Source organism: Chenopodium album, chromosome 24, assembly GCF_948465745.1.
Source record: "Chenopodium album chromosome 24, dcCheAlbu1.1, whole genome shotgun sequence".
NCBI lineage: Eukaryota > Viridiplantae > Streptophyta > Magnoliopsida > Caryophyllales > Amaranthaceae > Chenopodium > Chenopodium album.
The window spans coordinates 4,998,883-5,025,544 of record NC_137857.1 but is presented as its reverse complement, the minus strand read 5'-3'; the positions used below and the strand labels follow the sequence as shown (position 1 = coordinate 5,025,544).

The following is a 26,662-nucleotide window of genomic DNA, read 5'->3' as shown; positions in this document are numbered from 1 at the left end:
CACTTTCCTCGCACAAAATAACTAAGCCTATCACTTAAGTCGTACTCCCTCTGTTTCTTTTTGTATGCATCAGTTTAACCGACATATTTGCCGAGACACTACTTTGACCATTAATATATTTAATTGTGTATTAGTAAAAATTAAAACAAATTATATTATGAAACTATACATTATGACAATTCTAATGATATATTATATAATAATATTTATTTATATTTTATAGGTGAATAAATTAAGTCAAGTATGGTATATGAATAGTGCAATTTTTAAAGTGATGCATAAAAAAAAACGGAGGGAGTTTGAGTGTGTGTTCGAAGTTTGATCAATTGTTAACAATAGCGACCAGATTTGATCAATTATTGTAGGAAATGGTTAAGGTTATGTATGTATAATACGTATGTCAGTCAAAATGATACACTTATATTCAAATATAGAGGGAGTAAACGAGATTTGATTGAAAGTCTTATACTCCTTGCCTCTTTGGTATCTTTTGGAAAACTCCATTAGATATTTTAGATTGAGAAACATTGATCGTGAAAAATATCAAAGCAAAGCAAACAATCTGGAAGAAGCTATGAGATTCCCAAAAAAAAGATAAAACAACACGTGTCTTCTTCAATTGACTTCCCATGAACAATTGAAGAAATTGATCATCATCTTTCTCTCTTTCTCCGCTATTTCTTCCCTTTTCTACCTTTCCTCTATTTTCTTCGACCCAAAATCTAGCCATTCAGAAAATTAGAGCAACAAAATAGTATCTTTTTGTAGATTAATTGGCAAAATTACTCATTTTCAGCCGCTAAAATTGTTAATTAATCCTAATTTATCGGTTAATTATGGGAAAAAGAAAGAGAACGGGATCATCTGCTGCTCTTTACCATCCTTCTCCTTCAGGTTTTCCATTTCTCTCAAATTTTTAATTTTAATTTTTTTTTGTTGTAATTTTTCAAATTATGCAAGTGTTGTTGGTGGGATGTTGCTAGTTCATGTAATTTAGTGATGGGGTTTGATTGAAATGTGAAAATGTGGAAAATTGTGGCAGACCCATTTAATAATTTGATGATAAAGATCATGGGTTTTGTTTTGATTTTGATAATTTTGTGTTAATTTCTTGAATTTAGGTAAAAAAGATGTGTGCTTTCAGTGTGAATTTGTACTTTAATTCTGCTAAAATGATCATTTAGAATTTTAAATGGTATATATTCCTGTGATTTAATTTGTTTGCTTTTTTATGAGATTTATTTGATCAAAGTTTGATGAGATTTATTTGATCAAAGTTTCGATCTTGTTTTTTAAGAATTGAGTTTAAGTTGGATACAACAATTAGTTTCCAGTAGAGATTATGAAGGGGTGATAGCTTTATAAGTGGATCTATTTTCAGCTGGTTAAATAAGTTATTCACTTATTCAAGTGTTCAAAGGATGTTTTTTTTGAAGGATTTATGATGTCATTTGGTGAATTGCCAGTTTTACTAAGTTTAACAGTCAATAGTGTGGAACATGAGGTATGAGGTATGAATATGACTGATCCATATGTCAAATTCGGAGAAATTCTAGAAAATGGGCAGTGTTTGGATCCCTAGAAACACGCCTATGTTGTGCTTTGGTTCTCGATTGGGAGGTGCATTTAGTTGATATTCATCAGGATATGTGTATTGGCATCATGAAGCATAGACACATCTGTGTAGATCAAATTTGTGGAGACTGTTCGAGTTAGATTTCTACACATTTGCCTGTATTGCGTTGATGCTATTCTCCAAATTGAAGATGTACTTTGTCAGCTGGCCAGGAATATCAGACATGGTTATAACTTATAAGTGGTTTATCCTAGACATTTTGAACTGTCAAGTATGAGAAACTTGATGAAGTTGGGCCTTTAATTACATCTGCCTGTGTTAGACATTGGTGCCTACTGCCCTAATTCAATTTAAAGCTATGTTACCTCAAATTATTATGATTACAGACAAGGAAATGGACTTCAGGATTTCTGTGCCAAACTATGAGAAATTTATAGGAAATTTACTGAATTGGTTTTCTAGACACGTGCATGCTTTGGCACCGTATTGGCGTATTCCAGACTGGAACGGTATTGTCACATTTCTAGCGTTTCCAGGCAAGGGTGTTAGCATTGGACTTGGAGAGCCATAAAAGTAGGCCAATTATCATAATTTAGGCTAAAGGTCTTCCATCACATTTTATGACGAAGAAGATGAATCTGTAAAATCAGGTTTTCTTCGGGCTTGCTTTGGAATACTCTTCAGCTTTTGAGGTCTTATGCTCTTGGCAGCCTCAGCTGGACGGTTATTTTAGTGCTGGGAAACACCGAGATTTTCTTTAGTGTTTCTATTATAGTTTCACTGACACTAGGTTTAGATAAAAACGTGATATTATCTGCTGAATTCTGAGATAGACCTTCCCATGCATGTCGAGTACTAAAATATATAGTACACCATATTCATATGTTTTTCCGATGCTAAATATTATACGTAGTAATAATCATTTTCATTGAATTAATCACTTGACAAACCTTGACAAGCACTTTGAATGGGGAGCTCACAATAAGATAAATTGCTTTTGGTTGTGTTACAGATTCCATGCCATGTTCATCAGGAAGGGTTCTGACACTTGGGGAGGTTTGTCTTCTCCCTAGAATTGCTATTGCTTCTAGTACTGCTTTTTACTACGGAGTATGATGTTATTCATCTTTGGTTATTGAGTCTTGAAGGTCTTCTAGCAATATTATACATAGGCATGCTTTAAATCAATTCTTTGGATGTATCAAACATAGGCATAATTTAAACTTGGTAACAGTTCAGATCACTGTAGGCTGAGACCCTTTCAACCAATTAATCTCTGTACTACACTCTTATTTATTTCATCCATGTTCAGAACAGGTTAAAGATAGAAAATAAGGCCCAAAACCCATTGCTAAAGCAGAGTTTCCATGTCTAAGAAAAACAATTCCCTAATTTTTCACATTTTCCCCTTTCTTGTGTGTGTCTTTTGTCATTAGTTGTATCACTGCCATAGTGCCATTACTACTATCTCTACGGCTCTACCTTATATCTCTATCTCGTCATTATCGATTTATCGTTAATGCTTTGTGTATCAATTTCTTTTCCTTATTTTTGCGCTGAAAATGTTTGTCTATCCTATTTTTACTGTTTCCCTTTTTAAAATGTTCCCTAGTGGATCTTACAGAGATAGTCTCCTCTTTTGTACTAGTTTGTGTCAGGGAATTGGGATATACTGAAAGCTGCATGTTCCGATCCTGTCTCCTGGCAGGGTGATAGTTAATGTTACATGTAGATGTTTTCTTAGATATTTTCCACTAAACTGCATGTGCATTTTCATTTGTGAACCCCGGAATTTGATTTGAAGTGAGCTGTTATTTATTTTATGCTTTCAATTTACTTTACTACTACTCTTTTATTGTTTCTTCCTGATCAAAGGGCTTCTGTTGTTTACTTGTGTAGCAGAACGCTTCTGATCCAGAAAACAGTGGTATGTTCAAGCCTCATTCTTCTGTTAAGGAAATTATGGATAGTCATGGAAAGCAACCAATATCTCAACTTGCCCTTGGTCAACATCATCATCACAATCTGAGCCGCTCAATGTTGTTGAAGCGCTCACGTCACCACTATGGAAACCAGTATTCTCGTCGAAATTCATCCAATTACCATAAGCCCTCTGCTTCTTACGGCAAGAGTAGCCCATTTCACGATGAGCGATTATGTTTTAAGCTGGGTAGTAAATACAATTCTGATTTTGGACATCATGCAGGTTTCCTTCTCTCCTCTTCCTTTATCTCATGCCATCTCTTCCTTATGATATGTAATTCTTGGAGGAGGTAAAGAAAATAGCATGGATTTATGAGGACTAGATGCTGGTGTTAGTCACATTATGAGTATGCGCATTACATTTCTAGGGGCTTGAATGCTTGATGCCTTGTTCCTCATACATGTTTAGCATGCAATTTGCTGGCGATTTATAGCAAGATAAAAGTTCATTATTAGATCCAGGGAATAAGCTATGTTGCACTTTAAAGGTTTATTCTGAAATTCTCATCCCACAAAAAGATCCTATTGTGGGGAAATGGGGATGTGGTTGCACCGAGTTGGTTGGGTCAAAAGGGAATGGGATGAAAACTGCAGTTCTAAAAATTATAAAACAGTGGGTACCTGCGGCGGCACACTATTAAGTAAAGTAATTATATATCGCCCGTACTTGTGCTTATTGGGTACAGGGACAACTATCAAGTGAAGTACCTGTGTTACATAAGAAGGGAGTGTCAGATTGGGAAGATCTGTGCACTATTATCTTTCTCATTTCTTATTAGAACTTTTTTGGGGGGTGGTTCACCGGAATTTTATGGCTAGTAAAACATCACACCTTCAATACAACATCAGAAATAAATCTGGCCTTGGGACCTAATATTCCCAGTATGTCAGTGTTTTAGTACTAAGCTAAAACCTTATTGGCTATGATACTTGAAGGCGCAGGTATAATCAGAAATACGGGAGATTTATTGTAGATCGTTATCTTTAAATATAATGATTACTTCAGTGCCTTGGTGAAGGGGGAAAAGATACATGCCGACATGCAAGTTTCAAGATGGCCACTCGACTAATGCCTTGGTGAAGTTGGGAAAAGATACATGACGACATGCAAGTTTCAAGATGGCCTTGTTACTAGACTAATGAGTTGGTTTTATTACTTAATATTGATGATCACTACAAGTGCATATATGCATAATCATAAAGTTGATAATGAGACAAAGGAGAGTTTTTGTGTAGAAGCTTAAGCTTTCTTGTGCTATTCGTAATTTAGAGGTCATTCTTAGATCCCATAGATCTGCTCTACTATTGAACAAGTATTTAACCCTAAACTCTTGTTGCTGATATTAGCAAAAGCAGTTTGGTCTTTTATAATACGATCAACCTTTCTACCTGTTATTGTGCTACACTTTTCTTAGCTGTTACGGAGTACTAATTATGTTATTGTGCTTAGCCGATTTTCTCCTTTGCTGAACACAAATTCTTACTTTTTTTTTTTATTTGTTCATTTAAAATGAAGATTTTACAGAATTTAGGGAAAGGGCCTTCTGGCGTCCAGAAAGAATTAGGTCGAGCAGCTCGGTCATTCATGCACTTTCATCCGAAGGAGGTAAGAAGGCTTGCGGATTATGCCAGAAATCATTAAGACGGAAGCCTCATCAATTTGGAACCACTGCCTCGGAAGAGCTATCAATTGTTGCAATTTTAGTTTGTGGGCATATTTTTCACGCTGATTGCTTAGAGCAGAGAACATGCCTTGAGGATATAAGAGACCCGCCTTGTCCAATATGCTCAGGTTTTGTCCCAAAGGCCGAGGTTACTTGAATCAGGGAAGAATTTCCGGGTTTGTTAACATTAAACATCATATGTAGATAGATTTAATGCACTTAACTTGCAAGGTTATGGGTTTGTGAATGGCGGCTGTTTACTTAACGGCTTAGAATACTGTTACCTGACCCCTTAGTCGTAGGCTTTTATTTCAACAGAGCTTGTTGCAGAATTAGGAAGCGAAAATTGCTATGTTTAGGTGCTTTGGTAGAATATGCCAGTTAGTGACACCATTTCTTTACCATGTTGTATGTAATATCTAATGGCAGAATCCTTACCTCGAATAGAATACCGGCTCATCTTATTTTCGAAAATTTTTGGGAGGAGTTACTATCTAGGGAGGACTTTGCAATTTGTCTATGTTAAATCACTAAATGAAAATGCAAATTTTTTTTTACTACCATCTAATTATTTTGCCATTATTTTGGGATGAAGGGAGTACCACTATATGTTTATGAGAGTGTTGCGCATAATAATATAATATAATATTATATCATACGTAACTGTAAGATTGAACCTTGTCAACGATTGTGTAGTAGAATTATTATGCAGTCTCATCAAAAATTAATTTTTTCAAGAGTAAAAACATTTATACTTGTAATATTTAAGAGAAAAGGAGGTATTTTGAAATACCTCTGTGAATAAACAAACCCCATATTTTCTCTCTCTCTCCACCAACCCTTGAACCCATGACCTGGGACTTCAGGTAGTGTATCCTTAGCCACCAAGCCATGGAGGGTCAGTATTATATTAATGTGCATGTTATTATAAATAATTCAATGAACTTGGACCTACCTTTCAACGTGGCTATGTAGACAAGGCTGAAGTTGAATATTAGTTGGATGTTGGACTTGGAACTGGTTTATGATAATTTTATTTCTTTAGCTAACCTTCCTAACAACCAAACAAATCACATACTCCAGTACTGCTTGTCTTAGTTATGTATACGTGCGTGTGTGGTTGTATCTTCAAAATGAGACATAAAACGTTCATTCATTGCCTTATTGGGTGTTGTTTATAGACTTGGAACAATTGGTAATACACTAATACATCAATTATACTGGCAATCACGGTATAACTTTCAAGCTATTGAAAGAACTACTCATCATCTAACGCAGTATATTCAAAGCTATTTACATCTTAAAATGTGAAAATAACCGGTCAAAATGATATCATCCAAGAGGAGGCAACCCTCCAACCTTTTGGGTTGAGCGCCAAAATATTACATATAGGATACTTACTTTTAATACGAGTAAACTGTAAACATTTTAGTGAATAATCTATGCAACCTAAGAAATAACATAAGAAGTATATTGTATACGAAGTATATAATAATGACAAAATATAAACATACATAAAAGGTCAAGAGGAGTAACATCAAATTGAAAAGGCAGTATAATAGAAAGATCGATAGCCGTTATTGAGCTGGCTGATAGTGATCATGATTGATAACATGGGAGCCTACATTAACTAATAACTGCCATTTCTTATATACATAAATAATAAATTAATAAAATGTTAAGACTTATATAAATATAAATAAACATATAAATAATTTTTAATGAAGAAATCCAGCTAACAGCAGTCTAATCTTGGTCTAACAGCCAATTCTTAACTCTAAATCATTCACCCTAACTAAGGCCTATTCATATTTACAAAACTGAGCTGAGCTGAACTGAATTGATTAGAGCTAAACTGAACTGAATATAGTTGAAACGAATATTTTGTGAGAGAAAGAAATTAGAAACTGAACTGAACTGATTGGTGCTGAATTGAACTAATTGGAACTAAACTGAACTGTACTGTGCTGAAATTAAGCTGAAGTGAACAGGTCCTAACTTATACTTATTTAACTCTCTTTGTTTAAGGTAAGTACAGTAATTAAGTACTCCATCCGTCCCATAATTTCGTGCATGTATATCTTTTTGGGTGTCACAAAATGATGTGCCCGTTTCTAAAAATAGCCCTTAATTAATCATTATTTACTTTTTATCTTTTCCATACAAAATACACCTATGCCAAAAAATCATAACTTATTTTTTTCTCTTTTTCACATAATATTCTCTACTTTTTATCTTTCCAATAAAATATTATACTACTTCCACCATTCTTCTTAATTACCGTATTTATTGAGAAGTAGTCACAAAATAATGGGACGAAGGGAGTGATATTTTGAATTTATGAGTATTATATATTATACCTTGATTTCTATTTATATTAGTGCAATGTTTATGTATGGCCTTCTAAGTTTGAGTCATGGTCATTATATATCTTTTAATCAATATTATATTTTGGGAGAAAAAGATAAAATTCATTAATCCATAATTATATGACATTAACAAACAAAGTCAATTAATTTTTTCTTTTAAAATCAAGCATTTCTGTAAATATAAATCCTAGTATCAAAATCTAGTAAAATATCCTTATACTACGTAACTAGCAATATTTAGACGCTAATTAAGTCATTGTTGCATTGAGCTAGTGATTTGAGCAAGTACAGTTGTTGAATATGATGCACTTAATGACAAAATTTAGCATAAGATATTCTATATGACGTTAGCCAAGCAACTTGTTTAGGACAATTTAAAAAATTGTACATCATCATTTTGTAATTTCATACTCCGTACTTCGTACTAGAGATGTAAAAATACCATACACTTTGTATGAATTTTCCGACTCCTATTAATCCAAATCAAGTCGATCAATGCGGCTTTCCTTTATCTTTTATAAATATAAAAAGAGGTAATACTATATATATTCTTTAGGGCTACATATAAATATTAAATATACTCTTGAAAATTGTAATATAAAAATAAGGAATTTATGACAAAAACACGCGCAAATCAGTGTAATTATGTGTTTTTGTCATAATTTTTGAAATTTAAACAATTTTCTAGAGTATTTTTAATGCTTATATAGCCCTTAGGACTATGTATAGCATTTTCGTTTTTGATGGTATGTATAGCATTTTCTTATACTCCCTCCATCCCTAAATTACATTCCTATTTCTAGCATTTATTCTTCACATAACAGAGAGAAGTAGGAATGTAATTTAGGGATGGAGGAAATATAAATTTGATTAGAGAACACAAGAATGTAATTAAGAACTTAAAATTGTTGCAATATCCGGTTATCCTCAACATTTTCACGAGTACAATAGATTGAAAATGATAGCTTTTATTCAGGAGTTCTTGATATGATTTAAGGGTGGATAACTTTATAGTTGAGCTTTGACATCACTAATTTAAGTTGCTTTAATATTCTTTATTACTTTGATAATGACCGTTTTTATGTATGGACAATTTTGGTTGATTAGTCATTAGATACATATGAAGTTGCATTTTGGATACATCTTTACCCTCAAATTAGAGCTCATTAAAACAACGATTGAGTAAGGCAATAAGTAGCTCATAAACATCAATAGTCAAATGCATTTTTTTTTTTTGGGAAAAATAATCAAATGCATTTTCTTTTTGGTCTGGTATTTGCAAAGTCAAATGCATTTTCTAAAGTGGTATATATGTGATTTGGGAATTTATTTTAAAGATATGTGTATACGGTTTAATTAATGTTTAATTATTCTAAATCATTCAATTTTTAGCTTCTTACATGCATTACTAATGTATGCGTATAGGATGTAGCTTAAAAAACTGATTTATTTGTATTCACTCCACCATTTTACAAGAAATCAATGCTTCAATTTCAAAATCCATATAATTAAGACTCTTATTATAGAATAAGATATTATAAATATGGATAATTCTTTTGATCTTTGCACTCACATTTTATATTTTTCTATTGGACCAATCACTTTAGGGGTTGTTCTTTACATTGATAGAATTAATAAGGGGCAATTTTAAGGATGAATATACTTATACCATAACACAAAAGTACCACAAGATAAAAGTATTTAGATACCTCTATCCTTCGGTGTTTTTACATAAACACATACATATTTATTTTTTACTCATTTGAACATATAAACATATTCAATCAAATGAACAATTTCTAGCCTCACATAGCAAGCGAACAATAAAAATTACCTTTCAAATCACTCGAGAACATAATAACAAGCTTACAAGCAAACAACAATAATTACCTTTTATTTTCTAATGGACAAACGGATATTTAGCATAAGAATTGAGGGGCATACACAATAATTTCCTTTCAAAACACCCAAGATCAATAATTGAGTGACAGATTAACAAAAAAAAAAGGGTTTCCACTTGGCAAAGTTGGCGATACTATTGGACTATTGGTATCTCTTAGACAATTTGTAAAACTTACCAAAGAATAAACTTCATATTATTCGCACCAAAATTTTACTGCACATAGTTAAGGACTTAAGGTTGTGGCCCCAAAAAAAAATTTCTACGACAACATATAGTAAATAAAAAGAAATATTGTGAATAATAAATACTTCTTCTGTTCTTTATAGTTATAACACTTTTTTAAAATGAAAATGTCATAATAATTGCAACACACCATAAAAGAAAGGTTTTTATGGTGAAAATTGTACTATTACATTTAATCAAAGCATATGGTCCACTTGATTATACTTCTATCAACTCTTTAACCCAATTTTAAGTGTATTATAACATATGAGGTCCACTTTTTCTTAAAAACCGTGATAAATTGTTGCAACTATAAAAAAAAAATGGCGGAAATAGAAAATGTTTTTTTTTTTTTTTTTAAAAAATTTTTTGTTTTTGTAATAAATATACACTTGGCTATTGTTTGTTTATGGGCCAATAGAAAGATCCGAATCTACTTATCAGAACATTCCAACTTTATAACAATAAAAATAAAAATTCGAAATTCTTGGAATAATTCCAAGCATCAAACTCACCCTTAAAAATAACTCACCCTCTTCTACCATTTCAATTGCCCAAAAAACAAACAAATTTGGACCACGAACAAATCTTTTTTACTACCCTTCAAAAACCCACAAAATTTATACAAATTTAAACGTTGGGTATTGCTCAAAATTCAAAATTTTGATCAAAAAAATTCCAAGATTTCATCTTTTTTACTCCCAATTTCCGGCGGTCGGAAGAAATTCGACCGTTGGATCAAGCTAAGCTGTGAGAAATTATTGTTCTTTGTTTGGGTATACTTAATTTCTGACATGGTGATGTCTGTAATTTCACCAAAAAGATCATCTTCATTGAGCTCTGTATTTTCAAAAGTTGGAGGTTATTACAGTAAAAAAAGGTGTTCTTCGTCTTTTTACCCTTCATCTTCTGTGATTTCTTCATCTTCTTCAATGGATATTGATGAAATGGAAGAAGATGAAGATGGTTCAACAATGGAGATGGTTCAAATTGGAGCACATCGTACAAAGAATGTGTTGATCTTGATGAGTGATACTGGTGGGGGCCACAGGGCTTCTGCTGAAGCTATTAGAGATACTTTTAAATTGGAGTTTGGTGATGAATATAATGTAAGTTTTTTTCTTTTTCCTTGTTTTTTTAATGGGTTTTTCTGGGATTTTTTTCTTGGGTTTTTTTTGGGTGTTTTCTGTTATTCTTGTGCTACATTTGAGTTGATTTTTCTGCTAGTTTTTAATCAGTTTTTCTGACATTTTCTGGGGTTTTACTGCGTTTCTTGTGAATTCTATGGGTTTTTCTGTGTTTCTCTTGGATTTGGTGGGTGGGTTCAGGGGTTTTTGAGCTGTCATTTGGTTGATTATCTTGCTAAGCTGTTCTGAGGTCAAATGATTTTTTTTGAAGCTTCCAAATTGTTAATTTTATGGTTGATTGCAATTCTAATTATGCTTTAGATTTGAGATTTATAAACATTTGATCCTAGTTTGATGCTGAAGTTTTAATGTTTCATGCATCCACTGTAAAAATTTAATATGGAAGTGATGAATTATATAATAGTTGCATGTAATTAAATTACCTGAATTTAGATTTTTTTTCCTATAAATATTTGGCCTTTTTACTGCTAAATTTGTTGGTACTTTTTGGTTGTACTTTCAGAATGATTTTAATTGATGAATTATGAACTTTCCTTTATTTGTTTTTTGCATAAATGTTGTCAAAAAGAAATTTCTATGAAGTTGTCCAATACCCTAAATAAGGAGGAAAAAACAAAATTAAAACCAACCCTACTTTACTTTTAATCTTGCTGTCATAATATCTTTGTTAATTATAGAATAAAATCTGCATCTCATGGTTGTCACACTGTAATTCCAGATAATTATAAAGGATGTATGGAAAGAATATACTGGATGGCCATTGAATGACATGGAAAGACAGTACAAATTCATGGTGAAGCATGTACAACTTTGGAACCTTGCATTTCACAGTACTTCTCCTAAGTGGATTCACTCTATGTACCTTGCTGCAATCGCCGCCTTCTATGCCAAGTATGTTTGTCTTTGCTTCAGGATTATGTCCCTATGATGATTTGTTCGATAACTTGTTAAAAATGTGAGATTACCTTCTCCGCGAAATAATAATCCTTTGAAGAATCTGTCAATATCTTTCTGATTGGAGTAGTGTATACTGCTTTTTATCTCCTTATTTAAAGAGATTAGTTCTAAAGTATAGAAGCTTTATTATTGTGATCATGATCGATTTTTCCAAGTGACTTATTACATGCATGTGGCCTTTTCCATTGAAATGATTGATAATTATTGTAATCATGGTTGTTACTAGTTCATAATGCTTATAAGAAATGACTAATACTACATGTTGGTAATCATGTTCTTATGCTTTTAGAAAAAGCCCTGTTTATTGGCTTACAATTAGTCAACTATTAGGGGTGAACTATCAATAATCCCCTTAACCAAGTCTAGCTACGATTTGCTTGTTTAAAGGGCATTTTGCCCTATGTTAAATGCATAACTAATTTTGTGAATAGACTTGCTTGAATTTTTAATAATCACGGTGTAAATGGCTAATGATGGAAATTTTTTGTGTGGATGAAGGGAAGTGGAGGCTGGTTTAATGGAATACAAGCCGGATATAATCATTAGTGTTCATCCTCTTATGCAACATATTCCCTTGTGGGTTTTGAAATGGCAAGGACTACAGAAGAAAGTGATCTTTGTAACTGTTATCACTGATCTCAACTCTTGTCATCGAACTTGGTAAGTGGCTATCAGTTTTGATCACTCGAAAATCAGAACTTACTTGCCTTTGCTTTAGATTGATTTTAACATTCAGAAACAATTCATTTTCTCAGGTTTCATCCTGGAGTCAATAGATGCTACTGTCCCTCAGAGGAGGTTGCAAAGAGGGCTTCATTAGACGGCCTTGATGACTCTCAAATCCGAGTTTTTGGCTTGCCTGTTAGGCCTTCGTTTGCTCGTGCTATTCTCTCAAAGGTGGGCACACATTTGACAATATCGTATCACTGTGCTATTCTTTTTCCTGTGTGTGTTTGTTTATATGAAAGCTAGGCTTTAACAGTTACTAATGGAACTTGTGCTTGCAGGATGACTTGAGAGTAGAGCTTGAGATGGACCCAAATTTGCCCGCGGTTTTACTAATGGGAGGTGGTGAAGGGATGGGTCCTGTACAAAAGACTGCCAAAGCTCTTGGAGAGTCCTTATTCGATAAACAGCTTGGGAAACCCATAGGTCAATTGATCATCATTTGTGGCCGCAATAGATCCTTAGCTTCTACTCTTGAATCGTTGGAATGGAAAATCCCGGTCAAGGTAACTAGCCTTAACCTTTACAATATATTCTACCTTAACCTTAACAATATAATTTGTTTCTTCGAATAACAATGCATTTTGATTTATAGGTTAGAGGGTTTGAAAAACAGATGGAGAAGTGGATGGGAGCTTGTGATTGCATTATAACAAAGGTGAGCCTAAAACATCTATTACTCGAACAATTTTCCCCTGCTTGTGCTCTTGTGCATTATTATTAAGCTTAAAACCGGACTTAATGAGTTAAATGGTTTCGGTTTGTCACAGGCAGGACCAGGGACGATTGCAGAGGCAATGATCAGGGGTCTTCCAATCATTCTTAACGATTACATTCCCGGACAAGTGAGTTAATAAATTGGCTTATTCGTTCATGTAGGCCTGTCAAAAATGGACTCGACCCCAAACTTAAACAAGGAAAACCCTTATACAATAGGTTTAAAACCTCGAAATTCCATACAAAATTCAAACACATATGCACCAATCATCCAAAAAAAGGAAAAGACCTTACTCTCTTATAATCTTATTCATGCATAATGTATTGCATGCATTTCATAGCTCAATGCTAACATCTAGCCCTTTTTTTATGTTAACTTCAGGAGAAAGGCAATGTACCGTATGTAGTAGAGACTGGTGCGGGTGTATTCACACGTAGTCCTAAGGAAACAGCAAGAATAGTCGCAGAATGGTTCAGCACTAAGCGCGATGAGCTTAAGAAGATGTCGGAAAATGCCCTGAAGTTGGCGAAACCAGAGGCTGTATTTGAGATTGTTAGGGATCTACATGAACTAGCAGACCAACGAGGGCCGTTAGCTAACTTTCCTTACATGCTGACTTCCTCATTTACAAGCCTAATTTAATTTCATTTTAGTGTGTTAATCATCATTATCATCTATTAGATTAAAATGGTATGGTTCAATTATTTGTTTTTTGGTAGGAACAAGTCACTTGTACAGCTAGTCTTTTTGTATTCTTTTGGCCCTCAAAATCAATCTGTAAAAAAAAAAATTGAAAAAAAATATATTCCAATTTCATGAAGATTAGTTAGAGAAAATCTGATTCCAATTAAGGATAAAATTCTTAATGTCCTAAATGGTTGAGGATTATAAGTTGTATTAGGAGATGGATTGTGACATGGGCAGTTATTTATTTTTATTTTTCATCAATTTTTATGTTGATTTTTCTAGTTATTATGGATATTTACAAGTAATTAAGAGAGTGTTGTATTGAAGCTTGGTCTATATTAACGTCATTGTTTATTTCTCATGAATATATATACGCCAAAATAATGGTTCATGACAAATAAAATGGGACGGAGATATTATGTTTTCAATTTTCCTTATGGAAGTTATGATATCAAAGTTGCTTTCCTTGAATGTTTATTATAGACATTGCTTCTAATCTAAGGCAACATAAATACATTAGTGCTCTTGACATATGTATGATTGATAATGACATGAAATATATTTTGCTAAAGCAAGATTGTCTTGAAAGGTACAATTACAAGTTAATAATGTATGTACTCTCATTACCTTAATCTAAATTATGAAAGGATGTTCACCTGAAATAGAATAAGTTTTAATACATGAATATTTGTCTAATTAAGCAAAAGTAGTTGAAGTTGTCTTAGAAAGAGTTCTGGCTCTCACGTTCTTTGAGCAAAATGGTATACTTAAATTGGTGAACTAGCTAGCCATTTGATCGACATATCGGTTCGGGTCTATTTGTGTCTGGTCCTATAAGTTTAATTTATATACTACTATATTATTTAGCTAATAATGTTAAAATAAACGATAGATACTAGTTATATTAACTTTTGACTTCGATTTAAATTAAACCACCTAATTTTGGATTTGATATGCATTGGGTTAGAGGATTTGAGTTGGAAAATCGTACGCAAGTTAATTTTAATTTGTTAGGTCTAACCACCACCTTTACATATATAGTACTCCGTGTCTTCATAGTAGATGATTCAATTTGGTTATAAGATAACTATATATTTTTCATAACGCTATTGAATTCAAAAATTATGACAAATCATGTCTTGTTTGTTATCGTTAATATGCCCGCTTAAGATTATTATTCAAAAACAGATATTGCGTAGAATAATTATAGGGTTTATAAATATGGGATTTTTATTGATACGTATTTGCATTAGCAAGGGCTTACTTTTTGCGAAAATCAAATGCATTAAAAAGAAAGTAATAAGCACTACTCAAATTCTTATCAAAAAAAAAAAAAAAAAAAAAACAAAAACTACTCAAATGAAAGTGATATATGATAAATTAATGTTTGTGTTGTCTTCTTGAACGTTTGTGCATGAGACAGAATGTAAAGTGAGAAATCCAATTAGATTAATTGCCTTCAATTTGTGGGCTCCAAGTAGCAAATTGTATGACTTTGTTTAGCATGAAAAATTCTAGTGCCGACTTGGGATTTTTGGACAAACCCCCGATCTTATTTGAATATATATATAAATTGGGATATTTTAATTACTAAAGTGGCTAGTTTAGCATAACTATTAATCAAAACACTGAAGATTAATGACGAGTAATATATTATGATTAGTAGTGATGATTACTTAGCTCATAAGTTATTATGAACAAAGGGTAGTATAAACTATGCACAAGAAATTGATTGGCACAAGTTAAAAATTAAATGAATAGATTGAAAACAATGGAGACAATTCGTTTGCAAATATTCTTTTGCTTATTTAAAAAATATTAGTTAAAATAAAGACATTGATAAGGGTTTGTTCCGTTCATCTTATTTTTCCTCATTTGAGATTTAATAAGTTCATCAGATAAGTTTAGTTTAGAAAAATTAAATTTGCAAAGGAAATTTAAATTTGCACAAGTATTTGGGAAAACAAAATTTACATAGGAAATTTAAATTTGCACAAGTATTGTTGCAAATTAGAGGAAATTTTGGTAAAAAATTAATATTAATGGTTGTTTGAAAAAACAAATGGGGTAAATATTTTAGGACTAAAATCTGCCCATAAGGGACTATCAAAAGGGGACGGAGGGAGTATAAATAAAAACACTAATTACACTGATTTACGCGTGTTTTTTTAATCATGAATTCCTAACTTTATTCATTTTTCAAGAGTCAATTTAATGTTTATAGGTAACCCTAAGGATTACATATAACATTATCCTATTTATAATTTAAAGTGTGTATGCAAAATAAAAGTCGAGCAAAACAATTTTTAAAAATGAAGAAAATACAAATAATCACCCACAAATAATAAACTAGCGTAGTATTCCATACGTGGAAACTATCACAAAATTGGATTTTTCCCATACTCAAAATAGAATTCTCCAATAAAAATTAATAGACACAAAAAAAAAAAAAAAAAAAAAAAAAAAGCCAAAAAATGCAACCCCACCTCAAAATCTTCTTGTTTGTTCTATACCAATCCTAGTCGAATTTGCGGGCTTCAGGTAGAAACTTGGCCAAAAAGCTCATTAATGGGCCCTTAAGTCTCAATCTTTAACCTTAATTCTTTCATGAAAATCAACAATAAAAAAAATTAAAAAATACGCATTTTTCTCTTTTACCTCTCTACTTTCAGAGTCTTTGTTCCTGCGTTTAGCATCTCTTCTGCCGGCAATTCCCATCTTTATTAAACAGTAATCTTCTATCTTTCTTAATTTTTCTGGGTTTTTGTTGGTTGTAATTACTGGGTTTATTAGCAATTTTTCTGGGGTTTAGATTATTGGGTTAATCAGTATTCAATAGTAATTCGTTTTAACTTTATTGTTTCAATTTTTTTGGATGAAAATCTTGATGGGTTTTAGAGTTATACTCATTTTAAGATTATTATGATGATGATACTTTCAAGTATTGTGTTGGATTCTATGTAGTATAGTTGAATGAATGTACGAGTGAGTTTTTCTTTAATCAATTTTATTTGTTCATGTGTTAAACTGTTGAATTTATTTGATGATTGTGCTTATCTTGGTTGGTTTAATTGTATTGCATGCAGAATTCTTGTTGAATCCAAATTAAAACAATGGCTACTATTGCTGCACCTCACTTGCTTAAGATACCTGTTTCATTAAACCATCAAAGAAGAAATGAGAAAATTCTGGGTAACAGGATGATTAATTCATCTGTTAGAATGACAGCACCTATTCAATACCCTAGATTAAGAACTCAAGCTTTCCCCAAGCTACAAGTGAGTACCCCGTTTTTGGGAAGCTCTAGGACTGTAGACTTTGGGTTTATGGGAAGATCTAGGACTGTAGGGTTAGAGTCTAAAATGATAGATGCATTGGTTCGTAGAGAGAAACCAAGGAGGGGTGTAATTACTGCGGTGTTTGATCGTTTTACTGACAAGGCGATTAAAGTTGTATTGGTTGCTCAAGAGGAAACGAGGAGATTAAGTCATAATGTTGTTGGCACTGAGCAAATCTTGTTGGGACTTGTTGGTGAAGGGTCCAGCATTGCTGCTAAGGTTTTGAAATCCGCAGGTATTACCTTGAAAATTGCACGTTTGGAAGTTGAGAAGCTCGTTGGAAGAGGTGGTGCATTTGTTCCCATTGAAATTCCATTTAGTCCTCGTGCTAAGCATGTCTTGGAGTTATCATTGGAAGAGGCACGAAAATTTGGTAAGACTTTGCTATTGATAGTTGTTTATTAAAGCTGTAGTTCCTAGTAGAAAAATGGTTGTTATATGATATTGCATTTTGCATACACTTACTGTATAGCAGTCTCTCAAGTATTTGGTATACGTCCGAAGTTAAATTTCTGCCTACAAGCTTGGGTAGGTTCATTAGTGTGCCTCTAAGGTTGAGATTCATTTGTGTGCCTATCTTTTGTATGCTGAAGGTCAACATTATATTGGTGCGGAACACTTGCTGCTGGGATTGCTTAGTGAAGGTGAGGGTATAGCTGCCCGTGTCCTTGATAATCTAAGTGTTGATGCAAAAGAAATCCGCAAACAGGTTAGTAATTGTAATTTTTTTATATCTATGATAATTAATTTGTGTGTGTAAAGAGTTCTCATAAGCTTTCTGTTCATGCAAGTGACAATTTCCATGTTGTAAATAGATTATAAGCATGATGGGTGAGGAAAAGGAGCCTGTCCAGGCAGGTGGAAAATCAGGTGCTAGTATGCTCACATTGGAAGAATATGGCACAAATTTAACAAAGGTGGCAGAAGAGGTATGCACAACCCTTGTAGACCTTTCTCTTTTATTCTTTGATGGCTGGAAATATGTGCTGGAACACTTATTGATGACTATCAGAAACTGAATTAATATAGTACTATATCTTTATGTAGTATGTACATTGTTTTTTAATTGAATCTCTTCTATTTGTAAAGGGAAAATTAGATCCTGTAGTTGGAAGGCAAAAACAAATAGATCGTGTCATCCAAATATTGAGTCGTCGTACAAAAAATAACCCGTGCCTCGTTGGAGAACCAGGTGTTGGTAAAACAGCTATCGCAGAAGGTCTGGCTCTGAAAATTTCTCTTGGTGATGTTCCAGAAACACTCGAGGGAAAGCAGGTATGTGTTGCATATTGTGAATGACCTTTAAAAGTAGTGAGCACATTTAAAGTGATGTTCCAATTTTAATATTTCCATGCATATACATTGAAAAGATAGTGCAATTATATTTATTCTTGCTAACCGTATTAGCTAATAGAGAAGATGGGGGCATACCTGCTCCTGTCTACCCTTTTAGAGAGGATGTCTATGAGAAAAGAACTAGAATTCCAGGAGATATGTATTGAATACTCCATGCTTGTTTGTTTAATATGCTCATAGAATTTTGGTGAGCAAGCCACTTTATATTGCAGCAAAATTACATGGATTAAGGAGCTATTCAGTATTTCAGTGTGCAATAATTTTTCTCATCTTGTATTATTCAACTCAGCAACCTGTTTATGAATTTATCCTATTCTATCATAGCATGGGCTGATATTGTACTACTATGAAAATAAAAATTGTTTCTTACAGTGTCTACTCTTTAAATTGAATCTACAAGTGATCATTCCAGTTATAGACGTTAGGACTCATCTTTTTCTTTCAGGTTATAACTCATTTTTTGGCTTTCAGGTTATTACTCTTGATTTGAGTCGTCTTGTTTCTGGAACTAAATATCGTGGAGAGTTTGAGAGTAGACTGCAAAAGATAATGGAAGAAGTCAAAGAATCAGATAACCTAATTCTTTTTATCGATGAAGTGCATACTTTGGTTGGGGCTGGGGCAGCAGAAGGAGCAATAGATGCTGCTAATATGTTAAAACCAGCTCTTGCAAGGGGTGAATTACAGTGCATTGGGGCCACAACACTTGATGAATACAGGCAACACATTGAGAAGGACCCAGCATTGGAGAGAAGATTTCAGCCTGTTGAAGTGCCTGAGCCCACAGTAGACGAAGCAATACAGATCCTCAGAGGGCTCCGTGAGCGATATGAAATTCACCACAAGCTCTCCTATACAGACGAAGCATTAATTGCAGCAGCAGAACTGTCATCCCGGTACATCAGGCATGTATTCTTTCCTTATTTTTGCTCAGCTCCCTTACATTGCCTATTATCCATCTCTTATAGGTTGTCACGTAGCCGATCAATGTTCTGAAAACAAGTGTAAGCCAGTTGATGCGTAGTTACTATACCACTTTGTCAAGTAATCAGGTTACATATGCTTTTTATCTATGGGGTGGAAGGGTAGGTTGCTTATGATGTGATCCTAATAATAATTCACTTTCATTCTATTTTGCTTCAGATTAAACAATTCTTTCTTTCATAGGTTGGCAATATGCACCATCTCTGGAATCTTCTTTGTTTACCAATAGTAGTTAGTTGGTATGAAGCAACCTATATACTTTAAGACTCGTCTTGAGAAATATGATCCACTTTTTACTTAGGCTCACTCGTAAAGATCAGTGAAACCATGCTGATTTTCGTATGGAGCTTTGTTACTTCTTTATTTCATAGCCCTCCCAACTCTCAGGAGTTAAAGGAAGACAAATAAAGTTTCATGTTTGACAATAAACTTTTATTAGATACATTTCTTCTTATATTTCTGCTCTTTTCCTTTCTAATGCTGTAGTCATTTGTAATTTGTTCTGATGTATCTGTATATTTCACAGTGATAGATTTCTTCCTGATAAAGCTATCGATCTTATTGATGAAGCTGGTGCTTGTGTGCGGTTGCGCCATGCTGAGGTATGAATTTAAACTTCCAGAGTTTTGGGCTTAAAACTTATATGTTGGGGCCTTAATTATTTCTCCCATCTTCCAGTTTCCTGAAGGAGTAAGAGAACTTGAGAAGCAGGTCACTCAGATTGTAAACGAGAAAGATACTGCTATCCGCAACCAAGATTTTGAGAAGGTAAAGAGTTTTGTTTACTGAGATATACTCCTTTTTATTCATTCTTGTAAATTGTAGAACCTGTGTCACACTTTCATGATCCCCTAAGATTAGTAAATCTGTGTGCTCTTTTATAATGGTTGACAGAAAGACGAGAAAGTTATGATTTGAATTAAAGAATTTGCTACTGTCCTTTCATAATTTTGTTTTCATGAACTCATGTCTGTACAAGTTCCACTGCTTATATGATGTTGTCTTTAAACCATTTTAATGGTGTCCTTAACCCTGAAATACAAGAATTTTGCATACTGTATGGATCTAAAAAGATGGAAACAGAAACCACAGTATAATATTGATTGAGATTATGGAATGACCAAGGAGGCTTATAAATTCATCTACTATCTGAATTACTCTCCTAATTAATAACTAATCCTTCTTTTCTAAACATAGTCACTTCTGTAGAAGGTAGCGTTCTGGTTATTTGGTTAAGAACAAAATTCTGCTATTTTTAGGTCAGGTTGGTCAATCTCCATTCTCGATCGGACATTTAGTGACCTTTTAAAAATTCAAATCAGTTTATGTTGGGTTTGGTTCGGGTTAGGTGACTTGTCAGGTTCATTTGTCTGTCTGCTATGGTTGACTATGAACTGTATGAAGCTTCCTTCTTCTGTGGGCGGGTCTATTCCTTTGAGGCTTTGAGTTGTAAGACTTGTAGTTACTTCTACTCTCTCAGAACATAGTGCTGCAAAATGCCTGACTTTTCATGCTTTGCCAGTGATATGTGGTGTTCTTGCTGAACAGTTTTACAAACTGTCATATGCAGGCTGGTGAGCTACGTGACCAAGAACTAGAACTGAAGGTGCAAATATCTGCACTCATAAGCCAAGAAAAGGAACAGAAAGAGGCAAATATGGATTACGTTGGAGCAGTTGTGACAGATGCAGAGATTAGGGAAATTGTTTTCTCTTGGACAGGTATACCAGTTCAGAAAGTTTCAGCTGATGAATCAAGCCGTCTTCTCAAAATGGAAGACAATCTCCACGGTCGTGTAATAGGTCAAGACGAAGCTGTCAAAGCCATCAGCCGTGCAATTCGGCGCTCTCGTGTTGGCCTAAAGGATCCTGACCGTCCAATTGCCAGCTTCATCTTTTCCGGTCCAACTGGTGTAGGAAAGTCAGAACTTGCAAAAGCCTTAGCTGCTTACTACTTCGGTTCTGAAGAAGCCATGGTCCGCCTTGATATGAGTGAGTTCATGGAGAGACACACGGTTTCTAAGTTGATTGGTTCACCCCCTGGTTATGTGGGTTACTCCGAGGGTGGGCAGCTTACTGAGGCTGTGAGGCGTCGCCCTTATACATTGGTGCTCTTCGATGAAATTGAAAAGGCTCATCCTGATGTGTTTAACATGATGTTGCAAATCTTAGAGGACGGGCGATTAACTGATAGTAAAGGAAAGACGGTGAACTTTAAAAATACTCTCATGATTATGACCTCAAATGTTGGAAGCAGTGTAATTGAGAAAGGTGGCCGCAGTATGGGATTTGATCTGACATACGACGAACCCGATAGCAGTTATAACAGGATAAAGACTTTGGTGGTCGAGGAGCTTAAGCAGTACTTTAAGCCAGAGTTTTTGAATAGGTTAGACGATATGATTGTGTTCAGGCAGCTTACAAAGTTGGAAGTCAAGGAGATTGCAGAAATCATGTTGAAAGAAGTTTCCAAACGGCTTCAAATTAAAGGCATCGATATTCAAGTGACCGAGAGATTCAAAGATAGAGTGGTGGAGGATGGCTATAATCCTAGTTATGGAGCAAGGCCGCTGAGAAGAGCTATCATGAGTCTCTTGGAGGATAGCATGGCTGAGAAGATGCTTGCGAGTGAAATCCAAGAAGGTGATTCAGTTATTCTGGATATCGATTCTAGTGGACATGTCGTCGTGCTCAATAGTAACAGCAGTAGTAGTAGTAGCAGCAGCAGTACTGACTTGATTCCTGAGTTACTTCCTATGTGAAGTTTAGAAGTATAGGTGAAATTTGACATCTTTCTACTTTGATTTAGGCATATTGATTGTATTTCATCTTCCCTTGAATTTCTCTCATCTAGTTATTCTTTTATAGTGTTAGCATCTGGTGCAAACAGAATTGTCTCATACGTATAATAGTTTTTTCAAGGTAGTTATCTCTTCACCATTATTTCAAATATTCGAACTTCAGCTTGAAATTTTGTACAAATTTGGTTCATTTAGTACTCCGTACTTCATATGTTTGAGCTCAGGTATGGCTCATTTGATCGAGTTTCTTTTTCTCGTTTTTTGAATGAATCTTATAGTAATCAAGCTCATCAAAGAACTCTAATATTCATGTCATGTTGTATGATTGGTATTAATTTCAAATATTAACACTTCTAATGAACTTAACGACCTTAGTACATATTACAATTGATTGTAAATAGTTTCGGTTATGAACAAATAAACGTGTTTGAGCCTTCTTATGTTTGACTTATACGTGTCAAGCTTATTTATTAAACGAGCTTTAGAATCCCTTATGCCTTAACCATAGTTATAAAATGAATATAATATGGTTGGTTTTGGAACTTGTGGTCCTCCTAAACGACGTCGTATAAATAGAACTAAAAAATTCTCAACCACCTAACAATCGCTGAATTCGATGAAATAATCTTCATCAGTGGGAAAAAGGAAGAACTCAAAAACCCCAATATAATTCTAAGTTCTAATTCGGGTAAAATATTCTAATCCTTCCTTAAATTTCTTGTTAATTTTATAAAATTGTTAACAGTTTCATGTTTCCCATTATTTGTAACATCTATAATTTGATGTTTGTAGAATCAAATTTGTGATTAAATTCTCTTGTGCCCAGATCTTTGCAAGGCTAAATTTCTGCAATATTGAGGTCTGAAGCTCGTTATGGTGAGAAAAAATAACACCCTTTAATTTAATTGAGCTTTATTTTTGTTTACTTAATTTGTATGACATTGGATTTAGTTGAAGATGGGAATTTTCCTGTTTATACAATTTATGATGTATTTGAATGAAATTGAAGCATTTATACAATTTTGACTTCTGGGATTGCTTTGATCTGGGAGTTTTATGTAGAAGTGCTTTCTTTAGCTAAATAATGCAAGAATTTTCCAATTGAATTTTCTGTTCTGATGATGGTATTTATTTATTTGATATGATTTTTATGTCGAAATCTTAAAATTTCAATATAATGTTATGTGCTTTGTCTGTTTCACCTTAAGTATTCATGTTGGATACTTGATACACTTTGAAACTTTCGTGTTGGTGAACTGCCAAATCTTTGGAAAATGCGTGATTCGATCACCTAGACATGTACATTATGTAGTTGAGTTTGTGGAACGTAGTTTTGGAGTTGGGTTTTTCTAATCTTTAGAATACAATCAAGGGATTATAGGCAAATTCATTGTAGTTTGGACTTTGAATTGATTTGTTTCCAAGCTTTTGATGCTAGCAGAATTAATATGTTGTCGCTATGATCATAGGTTTACCACTCTAGTTTTGTTGATGAGGAAGGCGTAACGAAAGCTTGTGGTTGTCCACTACTTGCATTAAAAAGCCATATTAAGGGTCCTGCACCAATTTCTGATCAAGGTTAGGCTAATCACAATTCCTTATTACCTATTTAATGAACTCCGTAAAGAACTTTTACAGACTATTTTCTCCTGTTATTGATCGATGTGTGTTGTTTAAAATTGTGCAGAAAGCACTGATATTGTTGATGAAGCAATTACCTTTTTCCGCGCTAATGTCTTCTTCAGGAATTTTGACATAAAGAGCTCTGCTGACAAGCTACTTATCTACTTGACTTACTATATAAATGTTGCTTTGAAGAGGCTCGAGGGATGTAGAACACTGGCTGAAGGTACCAAGGCAATCATAAACTTGGGTCTTGAGGATGTTCCAGTCCCTGGAGAGTCTGGGTTTCCTTTCCCTGGTTTATTTACGCCTCCTAAATCACAGCAGGAAGCACGTAAATTTTCTTTATCCTTCTATGATTATTATACAATACATGTACCTGCATCTTTCGATATGTAATCTGCTTATGTGAATCATTTGTTTCATACACAATTGCAGCATGTTTTTACAAATTGATTTTAGGACAATCCAATATGTTCTTTGAAAATGCATGTCTGAAGGACAAGTTCCAGGTTTAGTGCCATGTTAACTTCATTTTTAACAGCTCAAATGCACTTGTGTAAAATTTTAGGATTCAGAGCCGTGTTGTCAGCTTCAATAATCCAAAAGGCATTTATTGAGGTCCAATTTCAGAATTTAGTGTTGTCTTCATCTTGTGAATGACCTGATTAAGTGCATGAAATTTGATATTGGCTTTTCTCCTGATTTGCTTCATCATGTTATCAGATGTCATGAAGTAGGCATTTTATGTTCTAACTTCTAACAGCACTGGAGATTGTCAATAAAGCAATGTCGACTTGTAATGTATCACCTAAATTACTCGGACTTGGGTATTGGGATGGTATCACACATGTTTATATCCTATGGTTATGCTAAAATTCCATTCATTTTGGTGCAAAATGACTAAGTTATCCACACCCATATCAGAGTGTTGAGGATCTGACATGGGGTGCTTGGGGCCGTGAAAAGAAGAGTCTAGGTTACATAGTGTACTACTGTTTTTCTATTTCTCAGATATCATCCTTGAAATATCATGTTGAATTGATGTCCAGTTGCCCGCCATTTCATGAAATTGAGCAACTCAACTTTGTTTTTTTTTTTTTTTTTTCCCTTCCTTAACAGTGTTATTCAGAAATTACCTGAAGCAGATAAGAGAAGAGACTAGTGGGAGACTACTGGGTGTTGCTTATCGACATAATGGAACACCAAACAAATGGTGGTTGGCATTTGCTAAGAGGAAATTTGTGAACATCATTGCACTTTGATCAGCTGCTTGCTCGAAGTGTCAGAAAGAAAGAAGAATGAGGGCAGCATCCAGTTGCAACAAGAAGATGCGAAATATATCCTGGTATGATGAAAAGAGTGTAGAAGAAACTCATTGTATGTGCTGCCTCACGTAGTCACGTGCCTGTAGAGCTCCCTCGTCCATTAATTCCTGTAATTCCTTTAACTTTCTTTTAAGTAGGCAATCAAATTTATGATTAGCTGATTAGTGTCTTGTAGGAATATACTAATCATAGTACAGAAACCTGTTAAACATGTGATATCTTATTGTAAATGTTACAAAAAAACTGAATTTGAAGAAACTAATATCATCACTTATTCTAGTCATTGTCTTATACTAGTATGTTAAACATGTTGTATTGTAGTTGCACAAATATAGCAGAAAATTTAAATGGAGAAGGAAGGTCATTTAAACCAATTAAAATTCGACAAAGTTCAGGATAGATAAATTTTAATAAAATGATGTAATCTGCTAAAGAGTTGTGTTATTGTGAATGTGCTACAAGTAATTTGTAATGCTAAGTTCGTGTGCTATTTTTTTTTTTTTTTTAATTTTTTTTTTTTTTTTGGATGTTGGGTAAAACGAGCAAAAATGAGAGTCTACCGAATAAAATTACATAAAGTTATTAATACAAATAACGAACAAATTTGAGAGCCTACCAAATAAAATTACATACATAAGATTATTATAAAAGCACAAAAATTATTATAGACACACATTATAAAACGAATAGTAACATAAAGAGCATAAACATCATCATGAAAGTAAAAGCACATAACATTTGAAAAATAAGCCACAAAATCACTTAATTAAATCATATTATTAATAAAAGCACGATGCTTCATACTGTAATAAGTTATGGTGTTAACCGTTACTTGCAAAATCTACATATAATCGGGTGTAGCTTTTATAAATTGAAAATGAGCAAGTTGTGACTTTACCCGTTACATGCAAATCTACATATAATCGGGTGTAGCTTTTACGAATTGAAAATGAGCGGAGTTGTACTCAACACAATGGCACAATTCTCCATGTATGGATAATGGATTCTTCTTTGTAAAATTTCATTTTCCCTCTGAAGAGAGTTAACATGAAAGACAATCACTCTTTTCCATGTAAAAAGAAGGCATATAGTTTCCTTTTATTTTCTTTGAAATCTCTTTTTGAAGTGGAAGATCGAAAGCATTGAACAAAATAAAACAATGCAAATTTTGTTACTTTTGCTTTTTCAGCCCTCTCTTTAAGACTATTCCATCTTCTAAAGAAGCTCCTTTCATATATTATAAATATATAAAATACCATAATTAACTAATAAATTAATTA

General features: G+C 33.6%; 4 protein-coding genes across 6 annotated transcripts; all 4 read left to right on the top strand.

Annotated features, from left to right (window-relative positions):
• Nucleotides 1-500: 500 nt before the first annotated feature.
• Nucleotides 501-5,780, top strand: LOC145611840 (uncharacterized). Of its 2 annotated transcripts, none has more exons than XM_081667219.1 (4): nt 501-894; nt 2,589-2,632; nt 3,476-3,782; nt 5,076-5,780. In XM_081667219.1, exons 1-4 carry the CDS (start codon nt 837-839, stop codon nt 5,378-5,380), a joined length of 714 nt encoding a protein of 237 aa, XP_081523345.1. In that variant the 5' UTR covers nt 501-836; the 3' UTR covers nt 5,381-5,780. The 2 variants fall into 2 exon arrangements, with proteins under 2 accessions (XP_081523345.1, XP_081523346.1); XM_081667220.1 differs by having other exon boundaries at nt 509-894; nt 3,479-3,782.
• Nucleotides 5,781-10,198: 4,418 nt separating this feature from the next.
• On the top strand, nt 10,199-14,279 carry LOC145611128 (monogalactosyldiacylglycerol synthase 2, chloroplastic-like). Its single transcript, XM_081666370.1, has 8 exons — nt 10,199-10,826; nt 11,584-11,756; nt 12,321-12,482; nt 12,578-12,719; nt 12,830-13,054; nt 13,144-13,206; nt 13,319-13,393; nt 13,648-14,279. The coding sequence occupies exons 1-8, from the start codon at nt 10,512-10,514 to the stop codon at nt 13,906-13,908; spliced, it is 1,416 nt and encodes a 471-aa protein (XP_081522496.1). The 5' UTR covers nt 10,199-10,511; the 3' UTR covers nt 13,909-14,279.
• A 2,766-nt stretch (nt 14,280-17,045) lies between these two features.
• Nucleotides 17,046-22,503, top strand: LOC145610210 (chaperone protein ClpC1, chloroplastic-like). The gene is made up of 8 exons (XM_081665495.1): nt 17,046-17,664; nt 17,885-18,000; nt 18,107-18,220; nt 18,381-18,566; nt 19,119-19,552; nt 20,158-20,233; nt 20,310-20,399; nt 21,202-22,503. Exons 1-8 carry the CDS (start codon nt 17,067-17,069, stop codon nt 22,390-22,392), a joined length of 2,805 nt encoding a protein of 934 aa, XP_081521621.1. The 5' UTR covers nt 17,046-17,066; the 3' UTR covers nt 22,393-22,503.
• A 535-nt stretch (nt 22,504-23,038) lies between these two features.
• On the top strand, nt 23,039-25,661 carry LOC145611700 (actin-related protein 2/3 complex subunit 3-like). Of its 2 annotated transcripts, none has more exons than XM_081667051.1 (5): nt 23,039-23,119; nt 23,258-23,307; nt 23,901-24,009; nt 24,119-24,388; nt 25,177-25,661. In XM_081667051.1, the coding sequence occupies exons 2-5, from the start codon at nt 23,305-23,307 to the stop codon at nt 25,317-25,319; spliced, it is 525 nt and encodes a 174-aa protein (XP_081523177.1). In that variant the 5' UTR covers nt 23,039-23,119; nt 23,258-23,304; the 3' UTR covers nt 25,320-25,661. The 2 variants fall into 2 exon arrangements, with proteins under 2 accessions (XP_081523177.1, XP_081523176.1); XM_081667050.1 differs by having other exon boundaries at nt 23,224-23,307.
• Nucleotides 25,662-26,662: the final 1,001 nt, after the last annotated feature.